Genomic DNA, 19,694 nt, shown 5'->3' with positions numbered 1-19,694 from the left:
CGTTTTGGGTAGGGGTGGGCACGGGTCGGGGTGGGGTGGGGCGGGTATTGGCTTTTTTTCCACCCACCCTGCACCCTGCGGGTTTGGGAAATTCCGACCCGTCACCCGCAAAAAATTATAGTACCCGCTCGGGTTTGGGAATTGCGGGGCGGGATGAATAGGCACGGGTTTTGCTGGTTTTGCGGGGCGGGTCGAGTAAGAATCCAAAGCATCAAAATTTTCTCTTCCAAGGATTTTCTCAACAAGCAAACAGATAGAGGGAAAGAAGGAGAAGAAGAGAAGAAATCAGAGGGAAAGAAGGAGAAAGAAGAGAAGAAAATCAGATGGAAATGAGAAAAAATTTAACTAATCAATCACAAATCACAACTTACCTCATGATTCATGAGAACCTAATAATCAGAGGGAAAGAACCATGGTCCATAATTCCATCTTTCTCTCTCTCTCACCGTAAATTTCTTTCTCTCTTTCTCGCTAATTATCCCTCCATTTCAACTGCGATGACTGGAGCTCTTCTCGATCTGCTGTCTTTGGAGCTCTCACGGATGTCGGCGGAGAGCATGTAGATTAGAGACAGGTGATGGAAGCTGCGTGGAGGGGGGAAAGAAGGAGAGGAAGAAGAAGAAGAAAATCAGAGGGAAAGAAGGAGAAAATTCCCTTGCTGGATCTGGAGGTGTGAGATGAGAGAAAATAGGGAGTGGGTGTGAGATATTTTGGGTTTTTAGGGTTAGGTTCATGGGTGAATAGAATCGGGGCGGGGCGGGTACCCGCATGAAAAAAATGTCTAAACCTGCAACCCCACCCGCCCCGCATGGGTTGGAGAAATTTTACTCGAACCTGCAAAAATACACATAAAACCCAGTCGAGGCGGGGCGGTTCGGGTGCGGGTTGAGGCGGGTTGGGTGGGTTGGGCGAGTTTTTGCCCTACCCTCGTTTTGGGCATTAAAATTGTATTTTTTTTTTTTCTGTTCTTTTCTTTTTTAAAAAAACGCAAAAAAAAACAAAAAAAAAACACCCCTTGGCCAAAATGGGGAGGCCGAACCACCCCATTTTTGGCCAATAGGGTGCTGGCCGGTTTGGGGGTGGTTCGGCCACCCCCAAAAGGCCAAAAAAAAAAAACAAAAAAACAAAAAAAACAAAATGGGTTTTGGGATGGCTTTAGGCTTTTGGGGGTGGCCGAAACCATCCTCAAGGGCTTGAGGGTGGTTTCGGCCAGCCCCAAAGCCATTCCCTTTTCTTTTCTTTTTTTTTGGCCTTTTGGGGGTGGCCGGACCACCTCCTTGGCCACGGGGGTGGTTTGACCACCCTTAGATCGGCCATGGGGGTGGCTCCAACCACCCCGATTTTTTTTTTTTTTTAATATTTTTCCTTTAAAAAAAAATTAATAATTTTAATGCCCAAAACGATGTCATTTTGGGCTGGGTAGGTGTTGTAGTTTTGGGGCCCAAAATTGTGTAGTTTTAACGTGGGGGTATAATGGGTATAAAAAGTCAAACCGTTTAAGTTTAACGTTAACAACTAACAGATTGGTCTAAAGTGAGAGCAAATCAAAGTTCATGGGTCTAAAGTGAGAGATTTGAAAGTTCAAGAGGGGGTTTGTAAAATCGGCTGAAAGTTCAGGGGGCCAAAGTGAAGTTTCCCAAAAAAAAAAGAAGCACTTGTCACATGGGATGATGGTAAAGGACACCTAAGACTTTTAATCATGGAGTTGAAATAAATAAGATGTGATACTTGTTCAACCTCATCTCTAAGAAACGGCTTCAGCAACTCTTCATTCATAGAGAGCGAAACTCGTCCTTCAAATTGCTGCAAACATGGCTCCAAATCTCTTGCAAGACCAACTGAAAACAGACCTGAAAAAATAGTCAACAAAGCCCTGCCCAACCTCCTTTGGAGACTCCTATAAAACACCTTGCTCATCTTTAATTGAAAAAATCTGGTTGGATTTTTTTCGGTGGTTTGCACAAGCATGGTAGAACTTGGTATTCCGGTCTCCATTCCTCAGCCACTCGGCCTTAGCACGTTGTCTCCACCTTAAATCTTCTTGGGCCAACAAATTGTTCAGCTGCTGCTGCACTTTTTTAGCTTCCCCATCTGCTGCCACTTCCTCCTCTCCATGCAACTCATTTAGTTTTTTGGAAAGTTGCTGAATAGAAGTCTGTAGAGTTCCACGACCTGCTTGCTACCATCTCTAGGATTTGCGCTTACATCGTGACAATTTAATATTAATCCTCTCCCAACTAGTGCACCGACTCAAAGGCGTATTCCATGTTTGCTCGATAAAATCAATATACCCCCTGTCAAGAGCCCACAACGCTTCATACCGGAATTTCCTGCCTCCCGTGTGTCCATATTTCTGACCAATTAAAGAGAGAATTAACACTGCATGGTCCGAATTAACCGTATAATCCACCAATACCTTGGCTACTGGGAATAAATTGCACCAAGTCGAATTTGCTACCCCTCTATCTAATCTCTCCTTCGTATAATCTTGCCCCTCCAAACCATTATTCCATGTATATTTAGGGTCGTGATATCCAAGGTCAGATAAGTCACATTCATTCAAAATTGATTGGAATTTTCTCATTTGGCTACTAGACCTCCCACTGCTGCCCCATTTTTCTGATAAAGAGACAATTTCATTGAAATCTCTTATAAAAGCCATGGGATCGGAGATAGGTTGCCCAACACCTTAAATAATTCCCTGGCCTCATGACGTTTAGCTACATCCGGATGTCCATAGAAACCCGTAAATTTCCAAGGAACATCTAAATATGTAGTTTGGATGACGCCATTGATGTGTCTTTGGCTAAAGTTCTGAATATCCACCACAATCTCTTCACTCCAAAGCAAGGCCATATCCCCACTTTTCCCCACACTATCAACCACAAACATACTGGGAAAATCCAATTTATATCTCACCAACTCCATTTTTTTCTTTTCGCATTTTGGTCTCTATAAAGAAAACCATCAATGGGCGCTTCTCCTTCACTATCCGGCAAAGGTCACGAACTGTCCGGAGGTTCCCAAGTCCCTGACAATTCCAACTAATAATCATCATTGCGGTCGGCGAAACTGCTCCGCAGCCTCCGCCTTCCCCGAACCGTTAAGATTATCAGTCATTGAAGCCAATTTCTGTCCACTAAATTCAAACCAAGGCTTTGAACCACTCCCCAGATTTCCTTCTTATTCCATTGGCCAGGTTCTGCACGTGGAATAGGACTAGGAAAAAAGACTAGCTTGTCCTTCATTATCAGCCGTTCCCTTCCTTTTTTTCAAACCCTTGAAAGCTCCACTGCCACCTCACGCTCCCCATTAAAACTGCCCACAGCTACCTTTCCTTTTGAAGTAGATTTGGCCGCATTAATTTGTTGCGAACCCTCTCTCCTTCTTTCATGCTCTCTAGTCTGCACATCGCTCCTATCAGAAAGTCCACCCTTGCTTTGCTTAGGAAAAAAATCTCTCCCTTTATGACTCCCACGTTGACCCCCATGCATCATGCCATAATTCTCGTTTCTTTCTATTTGAGCATTAGGCCGTTTAGGGTTTGGACATGATCCAAAGGAATCACCACACGTCTCCTTCTCTAGCTCATCGTCACCGGCGACATTATTCCGACCTCCTCCTGTTGCCGGACGTTCATAATTTGCCTACCCCGTCCACCCTGTTTGACCTCCCCTCTCTGGTCATCGTGTCGGCGATGATGCCCTCAGCCACATTCCATACTCCGGGGAATTCTCCTGGAAACGCATCTTGCTCTTGAAAAGGCACCTTGTTTTATCATGGCTAAGAACTCCGCAATAGAAACAAAATTTTGGAAGGCGTTCATATTGAAATGCAATCCATTTTGATTTTCCTTTCACCTTCAGCATTCTCCCTCGTGCCAGAGGTTTCGCCAAATCAAGTAAAATTCTGACACGAAGGAATTCTCCCCATCCAATACCATCTGCTCTCGTATCGACCATCTCCACTTCACCGACCGTGGATCCAATTCGTCGTCCAGTAGTCTGGTTCATGCAAGCCAACGGAAGATTAACCATTCGCACCCAAAACGCAGCTTTCTCGAAAGTATATTCCGATGGTGAACTCAGCCTGTCAAAATCCTCAAGGAGAAAAAGACTTCCTTCAAAAACCCAAGGTCTACCTTCCAAGATCCTTTTCTTGTCCCCCACATTAGTGAATTCCACCAAAAACAAATTCTCTCCCAAAACTTGGAATGAAAGTGATCCCAATGGTTTCCACCAACAATGTAGGGTCATTTTAATGGTCTCCTTACTAATCATCCGATCCGTGACCAGTTTCCCCAACACACAAAATTTTCCCCGCTCGAGTCCATCAAGCAATTCTTCGTCCGGCGTATCCAAATCAAGACTCTCTTCCTCAGTCAAAGAGAGATTCATCCACATTTTCGAGAGATCGTCCATCACTGATTCTGCAAAAACACGCTGTTACTTCCAAATGACTCAAGTCATGGAATACTTTCCTTCTCTTCTAGGATTCTAGAGAGAAAACAAGTCCCAAGCTGCTCAAACGGGAGAAAACAAGTACCATGATTTCAGTTGCCGATTACTCTAATGGATAAAGCGGAATTTGTCTAATCATATAAGGAAAAGAGTTTCAATAACACTTTATTTGACAAAGCTACGTTAGTATGTCGCACTTTCTTATTGGGTCTTCCTCAGTTTCATTTTCGAGGTATGATACAACCCCAACAATTTGGCCCAACTCGGGCACAACTTTACCCTTCTTTTTTAACTTTTTAAAAAATAAAATAAAAAATAAAAAAATGTCTAAAGTAATAATATTTTATGTGGCCATTCTTTTATTTGGTATTTTAAAAAAATGATATTTTTCTTAAAAAAATGGTCATTATTATGAAGAAAAATACTATTTTAAAGAAAAAAAATACTAAATAAAAAAATGATCACATAGAATATTATTGCTTCAAACATTTTTTTTTATTTTTTTTAAATTTTTTTTTTAAAAAAGGGCAAAGTTATACCGAAGTTAAGTCAAATAGTTGAATCTTTAACATTTCTCTTCTTTTGCTGTACAAAGCAACTTAGCTGCTTCTGCGTCACGGCCAACGAAAGCATCCAAGGTGGCGTGGGACCCCACCACCATATCCCTTAAGCAGGAAGGAGCATTGGGAGAAAAGCAGTTTGATTTTCCGTTAGGTCATATTAGTCCGAAGATTTTCATGAGAGTGACAACCTAAGATGATTATTAAACTTAGTTTAGGAGGTTGTTGTCCATGTCTTCTTTCATTGCCAGAAATACCCTCTCAAACTAATGAATTTCCACTTATAATTTGATATTCAGTTTTAGTTTAAGCTTAATTTTTTTTTTAAGAAAATATATATATATATATATATTTTATTTTGTTAAAATATTTTTCTTGATATATATTTTTTATATGATTTTACATTGCCTCATAAGCAAATTTGCATGTTAAAACGAGGGCGATGCTATAGAAATTGTACACATGCTCACTCCCAAACAAAAAAAATTGTTGTTTTTTAATCGACTCGAATTGTAAACGAAAGGATGAAAACTACTTCTCATCGTTTTAGTGACGTCGCTTTTGTTTGGCCATGATACTCGGGGGTTGAGAATTTAATTTCACGTCATTTTAACATCAACTGAAGTCGGACGCCAACTGTTGTCATTTCTTAACTGAAACGACTTAAGTCGTTTTACATCGTTTTTAAAACGATATAATAGTTAGCTATTCAAAGACAATACTGAATAGTCTCCAGACTCCAATCATAACATGTGAAACCCTTTAAAAATGAAGTAAATATGACAACCCATCATTTAGCGCCGGAAGCGCTCTAACAATTTTTGAAGCCAAGTCTAAATGGAGTAATACACTGTTTTTGTTCATGATATTATAATTTCAAAGGAAATTATAGCCTGATTTATTATTATTATTATTTTTAATGAAAGCCTAAAATTTACACTACAAAAATACAATTTAAACCATTTTAAGAAAAAAGAAAAATACCATCATTATGTGTATCGGTATGTAATTAAAGTGGTAAGTAGGGGTTGATAACTTGATAGGGTCGGTGACCATCAGATAGATTCCGTGATGGATGAGAATGACAGCTATGAGACCGATAAAAAGAGATAAAGACCGCTGCCCTTTAAAGACAATTTTTTTCTAATTTTATATGACTTTCTTTTTGTCCGTTAAAAGTGAGGAAGAAATTTTTATTGGCTTTTTCAAAAGTCGCTTTTCCTAACTCTGATATTTTTCCTTCCACGTATTGACAAATTCCCTTTAAATGGACACTTTTCCTTGCAAGGTTTATTCTTATTTATTCTTCCCCACCTATAAATAAAACTCTACTTATTTTTCCTTTTTCCTTTTTTTTTTTTTTTAAAAAAAAATTTCTTTTTTCCTTTTAAAAAGTATATATCTTAGTGTACATAATGTTTGATATCTTGTCACCTATGACTAAGGGTCTATTTATATTTGTAATTTCAAAACGTGTAATTTGAAAATGTGATTAAACGTCTAGTAAAATTATAATTTTGTTTTTGAAATCGTAGTTTATTCTTTAAAATTGTACATTTTTTTTTTAAAAAAAAAAACGCTTATTTTTTGCTTGCAGTTTGAAGTCGCTCATTTTTATGTGTTTTCAAACATCAATTTTTTTAAAACGTGCTCGCAAATAATAACTTTTTCATAATTTTGTTGAAGATTACACTTCTAACTTTCAAAAACACAATGACAAACAGATTCTAAACATTATTGACTAGATTGCTTGTTTTACAAACTAGCTTTTGATTCAAATATATTATCTATGCACACATTTCCCAATACACAGATGATGGCAATCTACCATGCTGGATGATTAGGAGGAATGAAACTTGGTATTTAGCTGTAAAGTGTTGTGATGAAACGTAAAATGAGAGAAAATCAAAATGGAAGCAATAACTTAACTGGTAAATGTTCTAATAACTTAAAAATATGGTTGTTTATTTAAATCAACGATAAAAAATTTGCTAGCTACATCATTTATCATACCAAAAAAATTATGCATCTCATTTCAATCGCCTTTTCGCCCACTGTTATATCTTCCTCTGTTCCTTTGTTACCTTCCTGTTACCGTTGAGCTCTTGTCTTATCACCTCCTCAGTCGTCGTTTTGTCATGTAAGATGGCCGAACTACTTTTAGGGTGGGTGAACCACCCATTTTGGCCACCATGCATGACAAGACAATGACGAGAGATGTCGTAAGATAGGAGACCGATAGTGGTAGGGAGGTGACGAAAAAATAGAGGGAAAGATGGAGGTGGGCAAAGAGGTGGCTGAAATAAAATGCAATTTTTGTTTTTGTTTTTTTTACGTGGAAGATAACGTAACAGAATTTGAACTATTCATTTAAAATAAAGCTCATATTAAAGCTTTTCACAAGGAGGACCTATAAATGGTAAATGTATGGCAATTTGATTGAGTCGTCAAAAATTATTCTATGTAGTCTTCAATTATGGTATGTGGTATATATAAGAAATGAAGCAAATATGACGGCATTATTTAATGATACTATATTTGTTGAAAGTTGTACGATTTGATTTTTTTTAAAGAAATATTGAGATTTTCTTAAAAGGCGCAATACCCTAGGTATTGAATGAGAGAATGATAGGCCTTCTTGGTATTTTTTTGAAAATCTCGACTTTCATTACTTTCATTAAGTTGAAACAAATATCTAGAACCCGCTAGGTTCTAAATGGTAAGAGCATGGAGCTCTAAATTCCCAATAGAAAAAATACAATCTCGGTGCTCATCAACCCATATCTTCTCTGCAGAGTACTGAAGTCCCGCCTTTGCCGGGCCTTGAGCTGCTTGATTAGCCATCCTCCTGAAATGTTGCACCATCAAACTCCTTCGTGTTCAAAGTAGAGTTCGAGCATCGTCTATAATGTGCCCAAAAGGTCTCGAACTGAAATCATGTTCCTTCAAAGTATGAACCACCTGCATGGAATCACATTCAAGAATAATATCATGGATATCTCTTTCCTTGCTAAACTCCACTGCCACCAACGCTGCCATAGCTTCCCCCACTGCTGGCTCTTGAATACCATTAACCCTCATGCTCTTCACAGCACATACATGGTCATGGTAATCCCTTGTGATAATCCCAAAACCCATACACTATAGGTTCTTGTCAATAGCCACGTCTCAATTCACCTTGAAACGCCCAAACGGAGGCCGTTCCCACTTCACCTTGAAACCCTTACTATTCTTGGTATGTTTAGGAACTTTATAATTACAAAAATTACATAGCTTGCAATTTCCTTTTTAAAAGAAAACTACATAATTTATAGACAAAAGTACAAATTGTATACACATGATTACTATTTATTGCATGTGCTATATTGCATCTATTCATCTCACAAATAACAATTAATTAATAGCATGTGTTTTTATTTAATGGGAAAAGATAAAAGAATACAAATCCGGTTAAAAGAATGAAAATGTCATTTTCGTACAATTTATCCATTGCCTTTATATACAAAAGATATCTCAATATTTTTTATTTAAAATTGAGTAATAATTAAAGGAATATAACATGATAAGATGAGAAAAGTACACTGATGAATCCTAGAGCTTAATAAAAAATAAAATAAAATAAGTAAACAAAATAAATAATTTATTTTTGCAATTCAATAGGCTCAGACAAAAAGCCCATACGCTAACGACAATTCGACTGACCACGTGAAGCCCATAGAAAAAACTGGCGGCTATTATTGACGAAGTTACAGTTGGTATACAATAAATTGAAAATATTTTATGAATTTAATAACATTACCAGTCGCATTAGATGCGCGTGGACCACACTTTCCACTCAAATATCATTTTTTAAGGACACAAAAAAAATTAGAAAATCATTAGAAGTGAAAATGAAAAAAAATTAGAAAATCATTGACCTCACAGTTAATTTGTCGGAATTTGTTGTAAATTTAAAACTGATTAGGACGGGTGACATTTCATAGATATTTTCTTGTAATAACTTAAGAGGTTATTGTGTGTATCATAGATAATATTAATTAGATTGTGAAGATTTCAAATTATATTTTTGGCATTGTACATAGTATTTTGCCCAAATTTATTATTGTATCAATAAAGAAATAACTTGGTTATAAAAAAAATAAATGGAGTAATTCTAAGTATAAATGGATTGATTATAGATAAATGTTAAAGACATACTCAATTATTTTCCATATTTTTTATAATAAATGTATACTAATGATTAAATTTGATAGTAACCAAGATACATATATTTAAGAATTACAAAACAAAAGAGTAATACTATTCACACACAATCGCTCTAAAAAAATTAAAAAACTATTCACACAAACAAATCCTGTGGATCATTTCAATTTTTAATGAAATTGAGAGTATTCACTTCTTCATGACTCATATAAATTTTACAAACTCAATGGTTCATATATTGCTACATGGTATATATAAAATCAATATCTTCTCCATTTCACGATTAATATTTTGTTATATTGCATTTAACGATACATATATATGATGTCACTTTACTGATAATATATTTATCATGTGACAGCATATACACCATTAAATCCATAAAATATAATCCAAACCATAAAAATGACTCATCTTAATTTCACATAAAAATAGAAAAGATTATATTCATTGAATATGTTAGCACGCCATTACATGCAATAAAATAAACTATTAACCATATGCATCCTCTCCATTTCATTATTAGAAGGCACATGCCAATAAATATAGATCTCGAAACATACAAAAGACTAATACTACTACCATTCATATTCATTTTATGTCGGTTAATGTGACATATTTTAAGTGACTAAAAAATATACTTAAAGTACATAAGTCGATATAAAATGAGGATGTTGAGCACGGTTACCTTGTACATAACACAAGTTTTACCAAAAAAAAAAAAAATTACATCTCGAAAATGTTAGGTTTTTCAAGACTTGTCCTAAAATTTAGTTGCAAACTGATATATCACAATTCAATATATCTAATGGTTGATTTATTAAATTTTTTTTTTTTTTTAAATATATATATATATATAAACAAATTATTGACATCAATTATTTCTGTTTAATAAATAAAGGCATAATCCCATACCTAGGCATTTCTCCAATAATTAAAGTTAAAGATAAGACCTAGGAGAAAAGATGGCTGAAAATAGAAGGATAAGACACAATTATATTTGTTACACGCGCCTAAACAGAGGACGTCACTGGCATTTCAACTTTCTGACAGGACGTGAAGGAGGATATGTAAGACTTAGACGCACACATTACACATACACTGTTCCTTACTTGGTTGAGTAGAAAGAGAAAATAAAGAGCAAAGAAACAAAGAGAAAAAAGAAAAAGAAAAAAGAGAGAGAGCTTCTCAGAGTTTCACAGAAACCTCTCACTGTACCTTTCTACGTCTCCTTTTCCCTTCTTTTTTCCAGCTCTTTTCAAAGGTTAGGGTTCTCCGGATTAATACAATTTTCATGTTTTCTGATTGGTAACGGAATGTTTGCTTACGTAGCCCACTTTGTTATCATATTCACTGAATCTTAGCTGCGAAGTCTTCCCCCAAGTGACATTAAAAATCCTTCACACTCTTTTTTGTTTGTGTGTTTTGTTCCACTTTTGTCCTTGTCAACTGCTTCATTTACTTCGTTTTCTTCAGCATTTGCTAAAATTCCTGCTTCTTTGTAAGTTTGGCTAGTTTTTTTTTTTTGGGTCCTGTGTGTACGTGAATTTATGTTTGTATGTGGGTGTTGTTTCTGTGTGTGTGTTTGTGTGTGTGTGTGCGCGTGTGTTCTAGTGTTTGTGAAGAATTATGGGTTTTGTTTGTTTTTGGTTTTTGCAATTTGGGTTGTGGGTGTTCTGGGTTGCTTGGCTCTGATAAGATCAGTGACTCTGGAGTTTGATTTTGCATGTTGTTTTGGTTTGCAGATTGGGGGATGTTTTGTGATTGGTTTTGTGGGAAACGAGTGAATTGAGGAATGAGGTTCAGTGTGGGATCAATGGGTGGGAAGAGATCTGCTATGAAGTCCAAGAATTTGAAGATCTATGCACAGTTTTTGTTGTGGTTCTTGTTGATCTGTGCCGCGCGGGTTTCGCTTGCAGCGACTAATCCAAGTGATGGTAAGGGGTGTTTAGATTGTGTTTTATGGGTATGCTTCAGCATTATGATTCTTTAGTCTGTTTGGTTGCTGAGAAAATGTGGGAAATTAAATAGAAACCAAAGTCAACAAATATTATGTTTATGCTGACTTTTAAGTTCTTTGATTGTATAAGTTCACCGAGAGTTTGGCAAATAGCCCTGTTTAGTTCACCTGAGTCGAGGCTTTCGTTTTCTGGGGTGGCAACCATTGATGGTCTATATTCTACTTCTTTGCCATACTTTAATGACAACCAAACAAAATCCTTTAATTTATATCGTTTTTCTTTCTGTTTTCTGGAGATGATCTACCTATCTGGAAAACCTTTCAGTAGGAAATTTTTCTTTATATTGTTTCTTTTCAACAATAGTAATGCTCAAGTGTTTGGCAGTCGAAGTTTTCAGCTGCTGGTGTAGTTTCTTAATGTCGTAAGGTCAAATCCCGCCCCCATTAGTGTTGGGACGTTTGGGGGGGGGGGGGGAGCCCAGCTTCTGGACCCAAAAAAGAAATAATAAAAAAAAAAGGATGATGAAGAAAACTTGTCTGCCGCTCTGTGTTTTGTGTTTATAATTGTCTGTCAATGTGAACAAACATTATTATGTGTTTATTCTGTTGAACCAGTTGCTGCAATCAATAACCTATATGCTGCACTGGGCAACCCTGTTCTTCCTGGTTGGGTTGCTGCTGGAGGAGACCCGTGTGGTGAAGCATGGCAAGGTGTGGTGTGTAAAGATACAGTTATAATAAGAATGTACGGTAACCCCTTTTCCTGACTATGTACATCTATTGGTTTTGAAAACGTGGTTAAATGTCAGCTCTCATGTGGATATGTGGGTTTACAGTGTTCTTAATGCCGCTAATTTGGGAGGAGAACTAGGTGATAACTTGCGCATGTTTACTTCTATAGAAGCAATGTAAGTGGTACTCTCCCTGTGTGTGTGTGTGTGTCCAGGCATGCATACATGTTCTGTTAATGATGTCTTATACTTGTGGATGCGTGCTAGACTTCATTTCTTCTTCATCATCATTAGAGTCCCTTGCCGTGTTAGGTGATAACAAGCAGAGTGGCCACATTATGCTTGTGGTTGGGAGCTTGCCGACAACAAGAGACGATAAGGAGTCTACATGAAGGGTTTTGGGTTGAATACATAGGGCATTTTGGGAGGTGAAAAAGTGACTTCAATCTTTGAAGTCTCTAAATAGTTTGACATAAATAGATAGTTTAGACATATTGTCAAAGATAATTAACTTGTAACATATCATCTATAATTGCTGTGTTGGGATGTCATGTTTTCTTATTTCCTATTCTTCATTGAACTGTTGGAACATCCTGATGCCTAATTTTGAATTTTCCATCATTTGCAATCAACAAACTTGTTGATTCGTTCCATATGTCAAATCACCACCTATTCCGAAAGCTTAAGCCAGTATGAAATAGTAAATTTAATCTAATGCTCTTTCTCACGTTTACACTCAATCTCTCCTCAATAGGTAAGACCTAACATATGGAATATTTAATAGAAAAGAAGCTTAAATTGTGGAGCCAATATTCGAGCTTTGATATCATGTTATATAACCACTCATCTCTAAAGTTTAAGTTGATAGGAAAATGATGAATTTACTCATTATTTAATATTCTAACACCATATGCGCAGAATATTAGATATAAATAGGGAAGGAAAGAATCCATTCTTCATATTCATATTAGATGGGATGTTATAGACATTAGGTGGTCATCTTTTTCTTGCATTTGTGGGGGTAATATCATTAATGTTGGTCCAATTCTTTTATTTGGCAGAGATCTAAGCAACAACCACATTGGAGGGAGTATTCCATCCAACTTGCCAGCTACCATGCAAAACATGTATGTATTACTCTTTATCAGGATTACAGGATTATACTCTGCCTATATAATATTTGCCTGTGAAACATGAGTGTATATACCTGTTCTGTCATTTTGTGCAAAGGATATAATAGTCTTTACCTTTGGTAGTTTCCTTTCAGCTAACCAGTTCACTGGAAGTATCCCGATGTCTTTATCCACTTTGACTCAACTGACAGCCATGTAAGCTTTTCCCTTCTCAAATTTTATGTTTGACTGGTTCCTCCTCTGAGCCATCCCAATTTTCATGTAACTATCCTGTGACGTCTATTTGTTATTGCCTTTCAGGTCTGTCAATGACAATCATTTATCTGGAGAAATACCGGATGCTTTTCAATCCCTGACAGGGTTGATCAATCTGTAGGATCTCATTTTGTATTTTGCAAACCTTCATGTCCAGATTAACTTTTATGGCCACGTATCTCATTTTGACAGCCACTTACCTTTGTGCAGAGATTTGTCCAGTAACAATTTTAGTGGGAAACTACCTCCTTCTGTAGAAAATTTGTCTTCTCTGACCACCCTGTGAGTATTTTGTCTTCGTAATGACGTTATTCATTTGCTTACTTTATCTCTGCATTGAATGCTAACTTCATAGTTGTCAGACGCTTGCAGAACAATCAGCTGTCTGGGACCCTGGATGTTTTACAAGATCTGCCTCTGAGAGATTTGTACTGTTCTCAACTTTGTTTTAATTTTCAGAAGAACACTTATTTCTCCTGTTTTATAATCTGAGAACCGTGTGGAATTTTCATTTTTTTCCCATCTTGTTTAACAGGAATATAGAGAATAATCAGTTCTCTGGACCAATACCTGACAAGTTGCTAAGCATTCCAAACTTTCTGTAAGAGGCTGAACCCTGAATGATTTGGTTTGTTTCCATTTGAAAGAGATTACTTTTCTCAATTTAAATTTGAAATGATGAACTCATAGAGGTTATGGTATCAAATATGACCTGTGCTGGAAAGAAGATTTATTTCAAAGAATGTTTCTCATTCCACCAATTTAGGAATTTTCGGGAACTCTTTTAAGATTTTATCTTATGTTTATAGACAAAGTCCCTTAAGACTCAACCACCTGGGAATATGTGAGGATAGTGAAAAAGAAAAATAAAAAAGTGTAGGACATTGGGCTCGTTTGGTAATGATTTTTAGAGTATGTTTTTTGCTTTTTGGTTGTGATGTGACATAAAGGTGAAAGTTGTTTTGTGAGTATTTATGCATTGAGTTGTTTATTAATGTTCTTGCTTGTTTGCTAAAAAAGCAAAAAGCACCCTAAAAGAGCGTTGGCAAATGAGGCCATGTTTTTTCTGAATTGTGCGGCCACTGGCAAAGAAACCAACTAGTGTGAGCTTCCTTTAAACAATCAGGCCTGTAAATGTCGAATAACATTAAAAAATATATATATATACATGTTAAGTCATTGAGGTGATGAATACATTGGGTCAGCATTATTTTGTAAAGATACTACTAGTTTTTGACATCTCAAAATGAAAGCTGAAGTAATTTCTTTCATGCCACTCAAAACTATACCTGCTGTAGATATCATAGATCACAGTACCTGCCAGTAGATTGGAGGATTTTTTTTCTAGGGATGAGAGTCGATGATAATAACACAAAATTTCATTTCCTAGTGGCTTGCTAATTTGCATTTTGCATGGGTTTCCATGCAGCAAGTCAGCAATGCCTTCATATCTCCTTTTCAGATTTCTGAGCAGCATTCAGGACAATCAAGAGCGTAAAGATTAAATAGCTACCTTCATTGGAGCATTATATTTGTTAGCAGTTTATCATATCTGGCTTCATTGTTGATTGAATTCTGCAATATTTTGTTTTCAACAAAAGAGGAAAGACATTTTAAGTACTTACTAAACAAAGGAAAGGCATTTCAAGTAGTTTATACTTGTCAATTTGCACATATGTTTCCTAATATTGATAATTTGCTGTGCAGAAAAGATGGAAACCCATTCAATGCTACCAGTGCTCCACTTCCTCCTCCTACATCTCCATTAAAACCACCACCAGCAGGTCCAGCACCACCATTTTTTAAGACACCAGACACTCAAAATACACCTGGAAAACAGGCTGATGGTCCATCTCCAATAGAGGAATCAAACTCTGGAAAATCAAAAAAATCTTTAACCACTAAACAGGTGGTTGGAATATCAGTTGCAGGTTTTTTTTTAGTTATTGTTCTGGTACTGGGAGTTCTACTCCTGATTCCAAAGTTTAGCAGACGAAGGGAACTGGATGACAGATTTTCCAAGCGGCATCAAATAGGTGCATATGAAGGCGACAGACAGAATCCTGGGGACAATGGATCCTTATTTCAACCAAACAAGGAGAAAGGTAAAAATATTATTATTAGTTTGTAAATCAATTCACTAAAAGTCATATGATGTCTTACAATAATTTTTATTTTATTTCAATCTTTTTATCAATGACTTGAGGATCTTTGAGCAGTACCAAAGGGGGCAATTGTTAGGCCAAAGGAGGATCATCAGACACAGACGACTAGAATAGTAGGAGCACGTCCAAAACCACAGGATGAGAAAAAGAGAGATGTGCAGAAAATGGGCACAATACCAAAGAGGGAGGATCATGAGATAGATATGAGTAAATTTGATACATATTCAATGCTTCCTCCACCTCCCTCCCTCCCTCCTCCCTCCCCTCCCTCCCTCTCCCCTCCCCTCTCGATGAGAAGGTCATTGTAGAGCTAAAATTACCTGCTGAAGTAACTACAGTGAAGCCTTCCACCAGAAATCCATTCCCCCCAACTTATGCAAAGTCTTTCACCATTGCATCCCTTCAGCAATATACAAACAGCTTCTCTCCAGAAAACCTTATAGGAGGAGGCATGTTGGGGAATGTTTATAGGGCACAACTTCCTGATGGGAAGGTACTATTCTCATTACCTTGAAGTATTGTTGTGCCAAGTGCATCATCTTTGTTTCTGTTTCTCTCAACTATTTTATTGTTTTTGGCATTCTTCTTGTATGCACTTTTCCTTCCATAAGTTTACTAGGCTGAATATAGAATTTTATGTTTTTAGCCTTCAAGTAATCTTACTACCAATCAAATAATTAATGAAAGATATGACTGAGCTTGTATCAGAATGGCAAAAATATAGGAGACATGCATGGGTGCATTTAGATGTGTTACTTATCTTGTTTGGTCATCATCTCAAATAAGATTTCCCTTAAAGAGTGAGAAAATCATTTGATTCACTCAACTATCTCATCAGTTTCCCTTTGATGATTTCTGTACTTGTTGAGGTTACGTACAGTATAAAAAGTGAGAAACTCGATTGGAAAATAAATTTTTAGTTGCCTCTATCATTGTAGTTGCATAGTGATGTTGGGGTTGTGCGTTTCTTGGTAACTTTGATGCTTTTACTGGTCATATCTCAGGATACATTCCTTTTCTTATAAAAAAAAGGATCTCACTCTGAGTAATATTCGCGTTCTTTGAGCAACAAAGTTGCTTGCATCTTTTCAAATTTGTGTAAAACAATCCTCATAGCTAGATATTTCTCTTGTATACTCCCTGTATAGCGCTTTTCGCTTTTAATGATATTTTGATTACTTATCCAAAAAAAAAAGAAGTGTAAAAAAAACATCTACCAAAATAGGGCAAAGGTGATGAAAAATTGTCGAGTCCTTTTATGATTAGGTTTGCAATGTTTGTTGTCACAAAATAAAAAATAATAATAATAATAAAAAAAAAATTCCTTACCATGCATGATGCCTAATTTGTCATCCTCTTCAAAGAGTGTTATTACGTGAATTATGTTGTTTCTGTTAAAATATTGATTAAATGATTAAATTTACCTCTTTCTATTAGTTTACACTTTTGGGACAAATAGTAATGTTTTTAAGACAAGTGGTAATTTAATATGGTACTAGAGGCAAAGGTCATGAGTTCGAATCCTGATTTCGTCAATTTACCTCCTATTTAAATTAAATATTCTACGTGTTAGGTCTAACCAATTAAAATAGAGTTTGAGCTCACTCGTGAGGGGGAGTGTTAAAGTGTTGATTAAATGATTAAATTTATCTTTTTTTATCAGCTTAAAATTTTTGGATAAGTGGTGATATAACATTTCATGGTTCTATGAAACTTCTTTTTTTTTTTTTTTAATTTTTTTGATGAATAGATTAACAATGAAATTGTAAATGAACTTAAGTTATGCATAAGCGATCTCTCTCTCTCTCTTTCTCTCATTATTGCAGTTGCTTTATGCATAAAATGGCTCTAGATATTGACGTTTGATCTTTTTGGATGCTGTTATAGCTACTTGCAGTCAAGAAACTAGACAAGAGAGCTTCCAGTCAGCAGAAAGATGACGAGTTTCTTGAACTGGTAAACAACATCGATGGAATCCGACATGCCAATATTGTTGAGCTTATTGGTTACTGTGCGGAGCATGGTCAAAGGCTTCTGATCTATGAGTATTGCAGTAATGGTACGCTGCAGGATGCACTGCACTCAGATGATGAACCTAAAAGGAATCTTTCATGGAATACCCGCATTCGGATGGCGCTTGGAGCTGCAAGGGCCTTAGAGTAAGTCAAGCAACCATTCAGATGGAAATTTATGGTCCAACTTGTTAACTTTGCAGCTTATTAATGGGTTTACATCATACATCTTAAAATTGTGGTAATGCCTACCAGAATTTAGGAATTTGTCCATCTTCAAGATTGGATCCAGGTAGTGCCTTCCATACATGTTGAAACATGATACTATCAACTGGGAGATGGGTTAAGAAATTAACCTTAACCACTCTATATTAGTTAAAAAATATAGCTATTTTTTCTAGAAGGTTGAACAAAAATATTTTGGTAAATAGAAAATATAATATGATAAATGAATATGAGGAATCATCAAGGACAAAAGCCCATTTGAGGTGGGCGACCCAATCACTTTATTATAAGCTGTAAGAAATTCAGTTCACCTCTTGTCGAAGAGGTAGGATTAAGTGCGATGCGATATATTGGTCTTACATCTGACAGAAAAGGGAACTTCGTTAGTGCTGTTCTCAGATTGCTCACTGATTTATATTCTGCATAGAAATGAATAAGAGGAGGTGAGGGGGAGCGTTATCCTATCTCTATTCTGGCACAAATATTTTAAAAGAAGCATGCACCAGTTCTAATACTGATTTTGTCATTTTGTTTGAGAAGGTATTTGCATGAGTTCTGTCAGCCGCCAGTCATACACAGGAATTTTAAGTCTTCCAATCTTCTCCTTGACGAAGATCTTTTGGTCCGTGTCTCTGATTGTGGTCTGGCTCCATTGATAGCATCAGGCTCTGTAAGTCAGGTAAGTCATTTGCTAATGTATGAGGTTTGTTGCTTCTACGAATATATATTGGACAGTAACCAACATTAGTTTCAAGTATTGTTGGGAAATTTTCTGATTTGATTTTGGGACAATTACTGGATTATTATCGTCATTGCCGCACTGTCTAAAATTACATTACTTTCAGCTGTCAGGAAGTCTGTTATCTACTTATGGTTATGGAGCTCCAGAATTTGAGTCGGGAATTTATACTCAAAAGAGTGATGTTTACAGCTTTGGAGTGGTTATGTTAGAACTTTTAACAGGTCGAATGTCCTATGACAGGTATATATGCAAAACCAAATTGTATTTAAGATACCTTTCTTTTTTGCGGTAAATTACGTCGGCACCTGAACTTTTTGGACAGGACACGGACTCGTGGGGAGCAATATCTAGTGAGATGGGCAACCACCCAACTTCATGACATTGATGCATTGTCAAGGATGGTTGATCCTGCTCTCAATGGAAAATACCCAACCAAATCTGTATCACACTTTGCAGACGTTATTGCTCGGTGTGTTATGGTGAGCACAGTCGATGTTAACTTTTATAAGATGTTGATCAAGACCTGTTATAGAATAGTCTACTAGTGGGGTACCAATGGTCCTGAGCATAATTTGTAGGTAGAGTCAGGTGAAGATAGAATGCTTCAAAGGCTCAAATAGAATAAGCTTGTAGTGTTAAACTTCTATTATATGCGACAAATTTTCACACTTAGTAAAATTGATATGCTCTCCAATCCAATTGATTTCCTAACATCAAGCATAATTTGCAGTCTGAGCCAGAATTCAGGCCATCAATGTCTGAAGTTGTCCAGGACTTAATGGACATGATAAGGAGGGAGGCCAATGGCGGTGGATCACATGAAGACTGACCGAGATTAGGAAATGCGTCGGTGATTTTGGCTTATGAATGATGAAGGTTCGAAAAATTAATCTGCTAGATAACAACCGAAGAAGATAAATCTATTATGAACAAGCTGCTGATGAATGCCCCTACGAACACCCCCAACATTCACATCCAAAAACTCTTACCAAAGAGGGTCTTCCCATCAGCTTCAGGAATTTTTGGTTGTGACCAGTCTCCTCCAATTCTTATGGTTCGTTATTCGTGATCACTCTATTGTCCATTAAACTACACAAAGGTGTCTGCACCCGGCACATTGCTAACCAATTGTTTCATAACTATTGATAGTGGAAAAAAATTTCGTGTTGTATTCTTTTGACTTGTGACTGTTTGGATCTGGACTCTGCTGATTGATGTGAGTTCAATTCTTTTTGTCACAGATGAGCA

At 36.6% G+C, this 19,694-nt stretch overlaps 2 protein-coding genes across 2 annotated transcripts; one reads left to right on the top strand and one right to left on the bottom strand.

Moving 5' to 3' along the window:
• Positions 1-3,683: 3,683 nt before the first annotated feature.
• On the bottom strand, positions 3,684-4,421 carry LOC132181722 (uncharacterized). The gene has a single exon (XM_059594962.1). The coding sequence runs from the start codon at positions 4,419-4,421 to the stop codon at positions 3,684-3,686; it is 738 nt and encodes a 245-aa protein (XP_059450945.1).
• A 5,929-nt stretch (positions 4,422-10,350) lies between these two features.
• On the top strand, positions 10,351-19,694 carry LOC132180506 (protein STRUBBELIG-RECEPTOR FAMILY 3-like). The gene is given in 18 exon segments (XM_059593366.1): positions 10,351-10,487; positions 10,969-11,160; positions 11,799-11,928; positions 12,020-12,091; positions 12,976-13,041; positions 13,171-13,242; positions 13,348-13,419; positions 13,513-13,584; positions 13,665-13,730; positions 13,838-13,903; positions 15,010-15,407; positions 15,522-15,757; positions 15,760-15,960; positions 17,355-17,626; positions 18,245-18,383; positions 18,550-18,686; positions 18,769-18,925; positions 19,177-19,694. Coding segments are annotated over 17 exon segments (2,397 nt in total). The 5' UTR covers positions 10,351-10,487; positions 10,969-11,018; the 3' UTR covers positions 19,276-19,694.

Source organism: Corylus avellana, chromosome ca5, assembly GCF_901000735.1.
Source record: "Corylus avellana chromosome ca5, CavTom2PMs-1.0".
Taxonomy (NCBI): Eukaryota; Viridiplantae; Streptophyta; class Magnoliopsida; order Fagales; family Betulaceae; genus Corylus; species Corylus avellana.
Note: the sequence above shows the minus strand (reverse complement) of the source record. Positions and strands in the feature narration are given on the sequence as shown.

Excerpts from the sequence above, each read along its gene's own strand:
- LOC132181722 (XM_059594962.1), bottom strand. The coding sequence starts at position 4,421 with ATGGACGATCTCTCGAAAATGTGGATGAATCTCTCTTTGACTGAGGAA.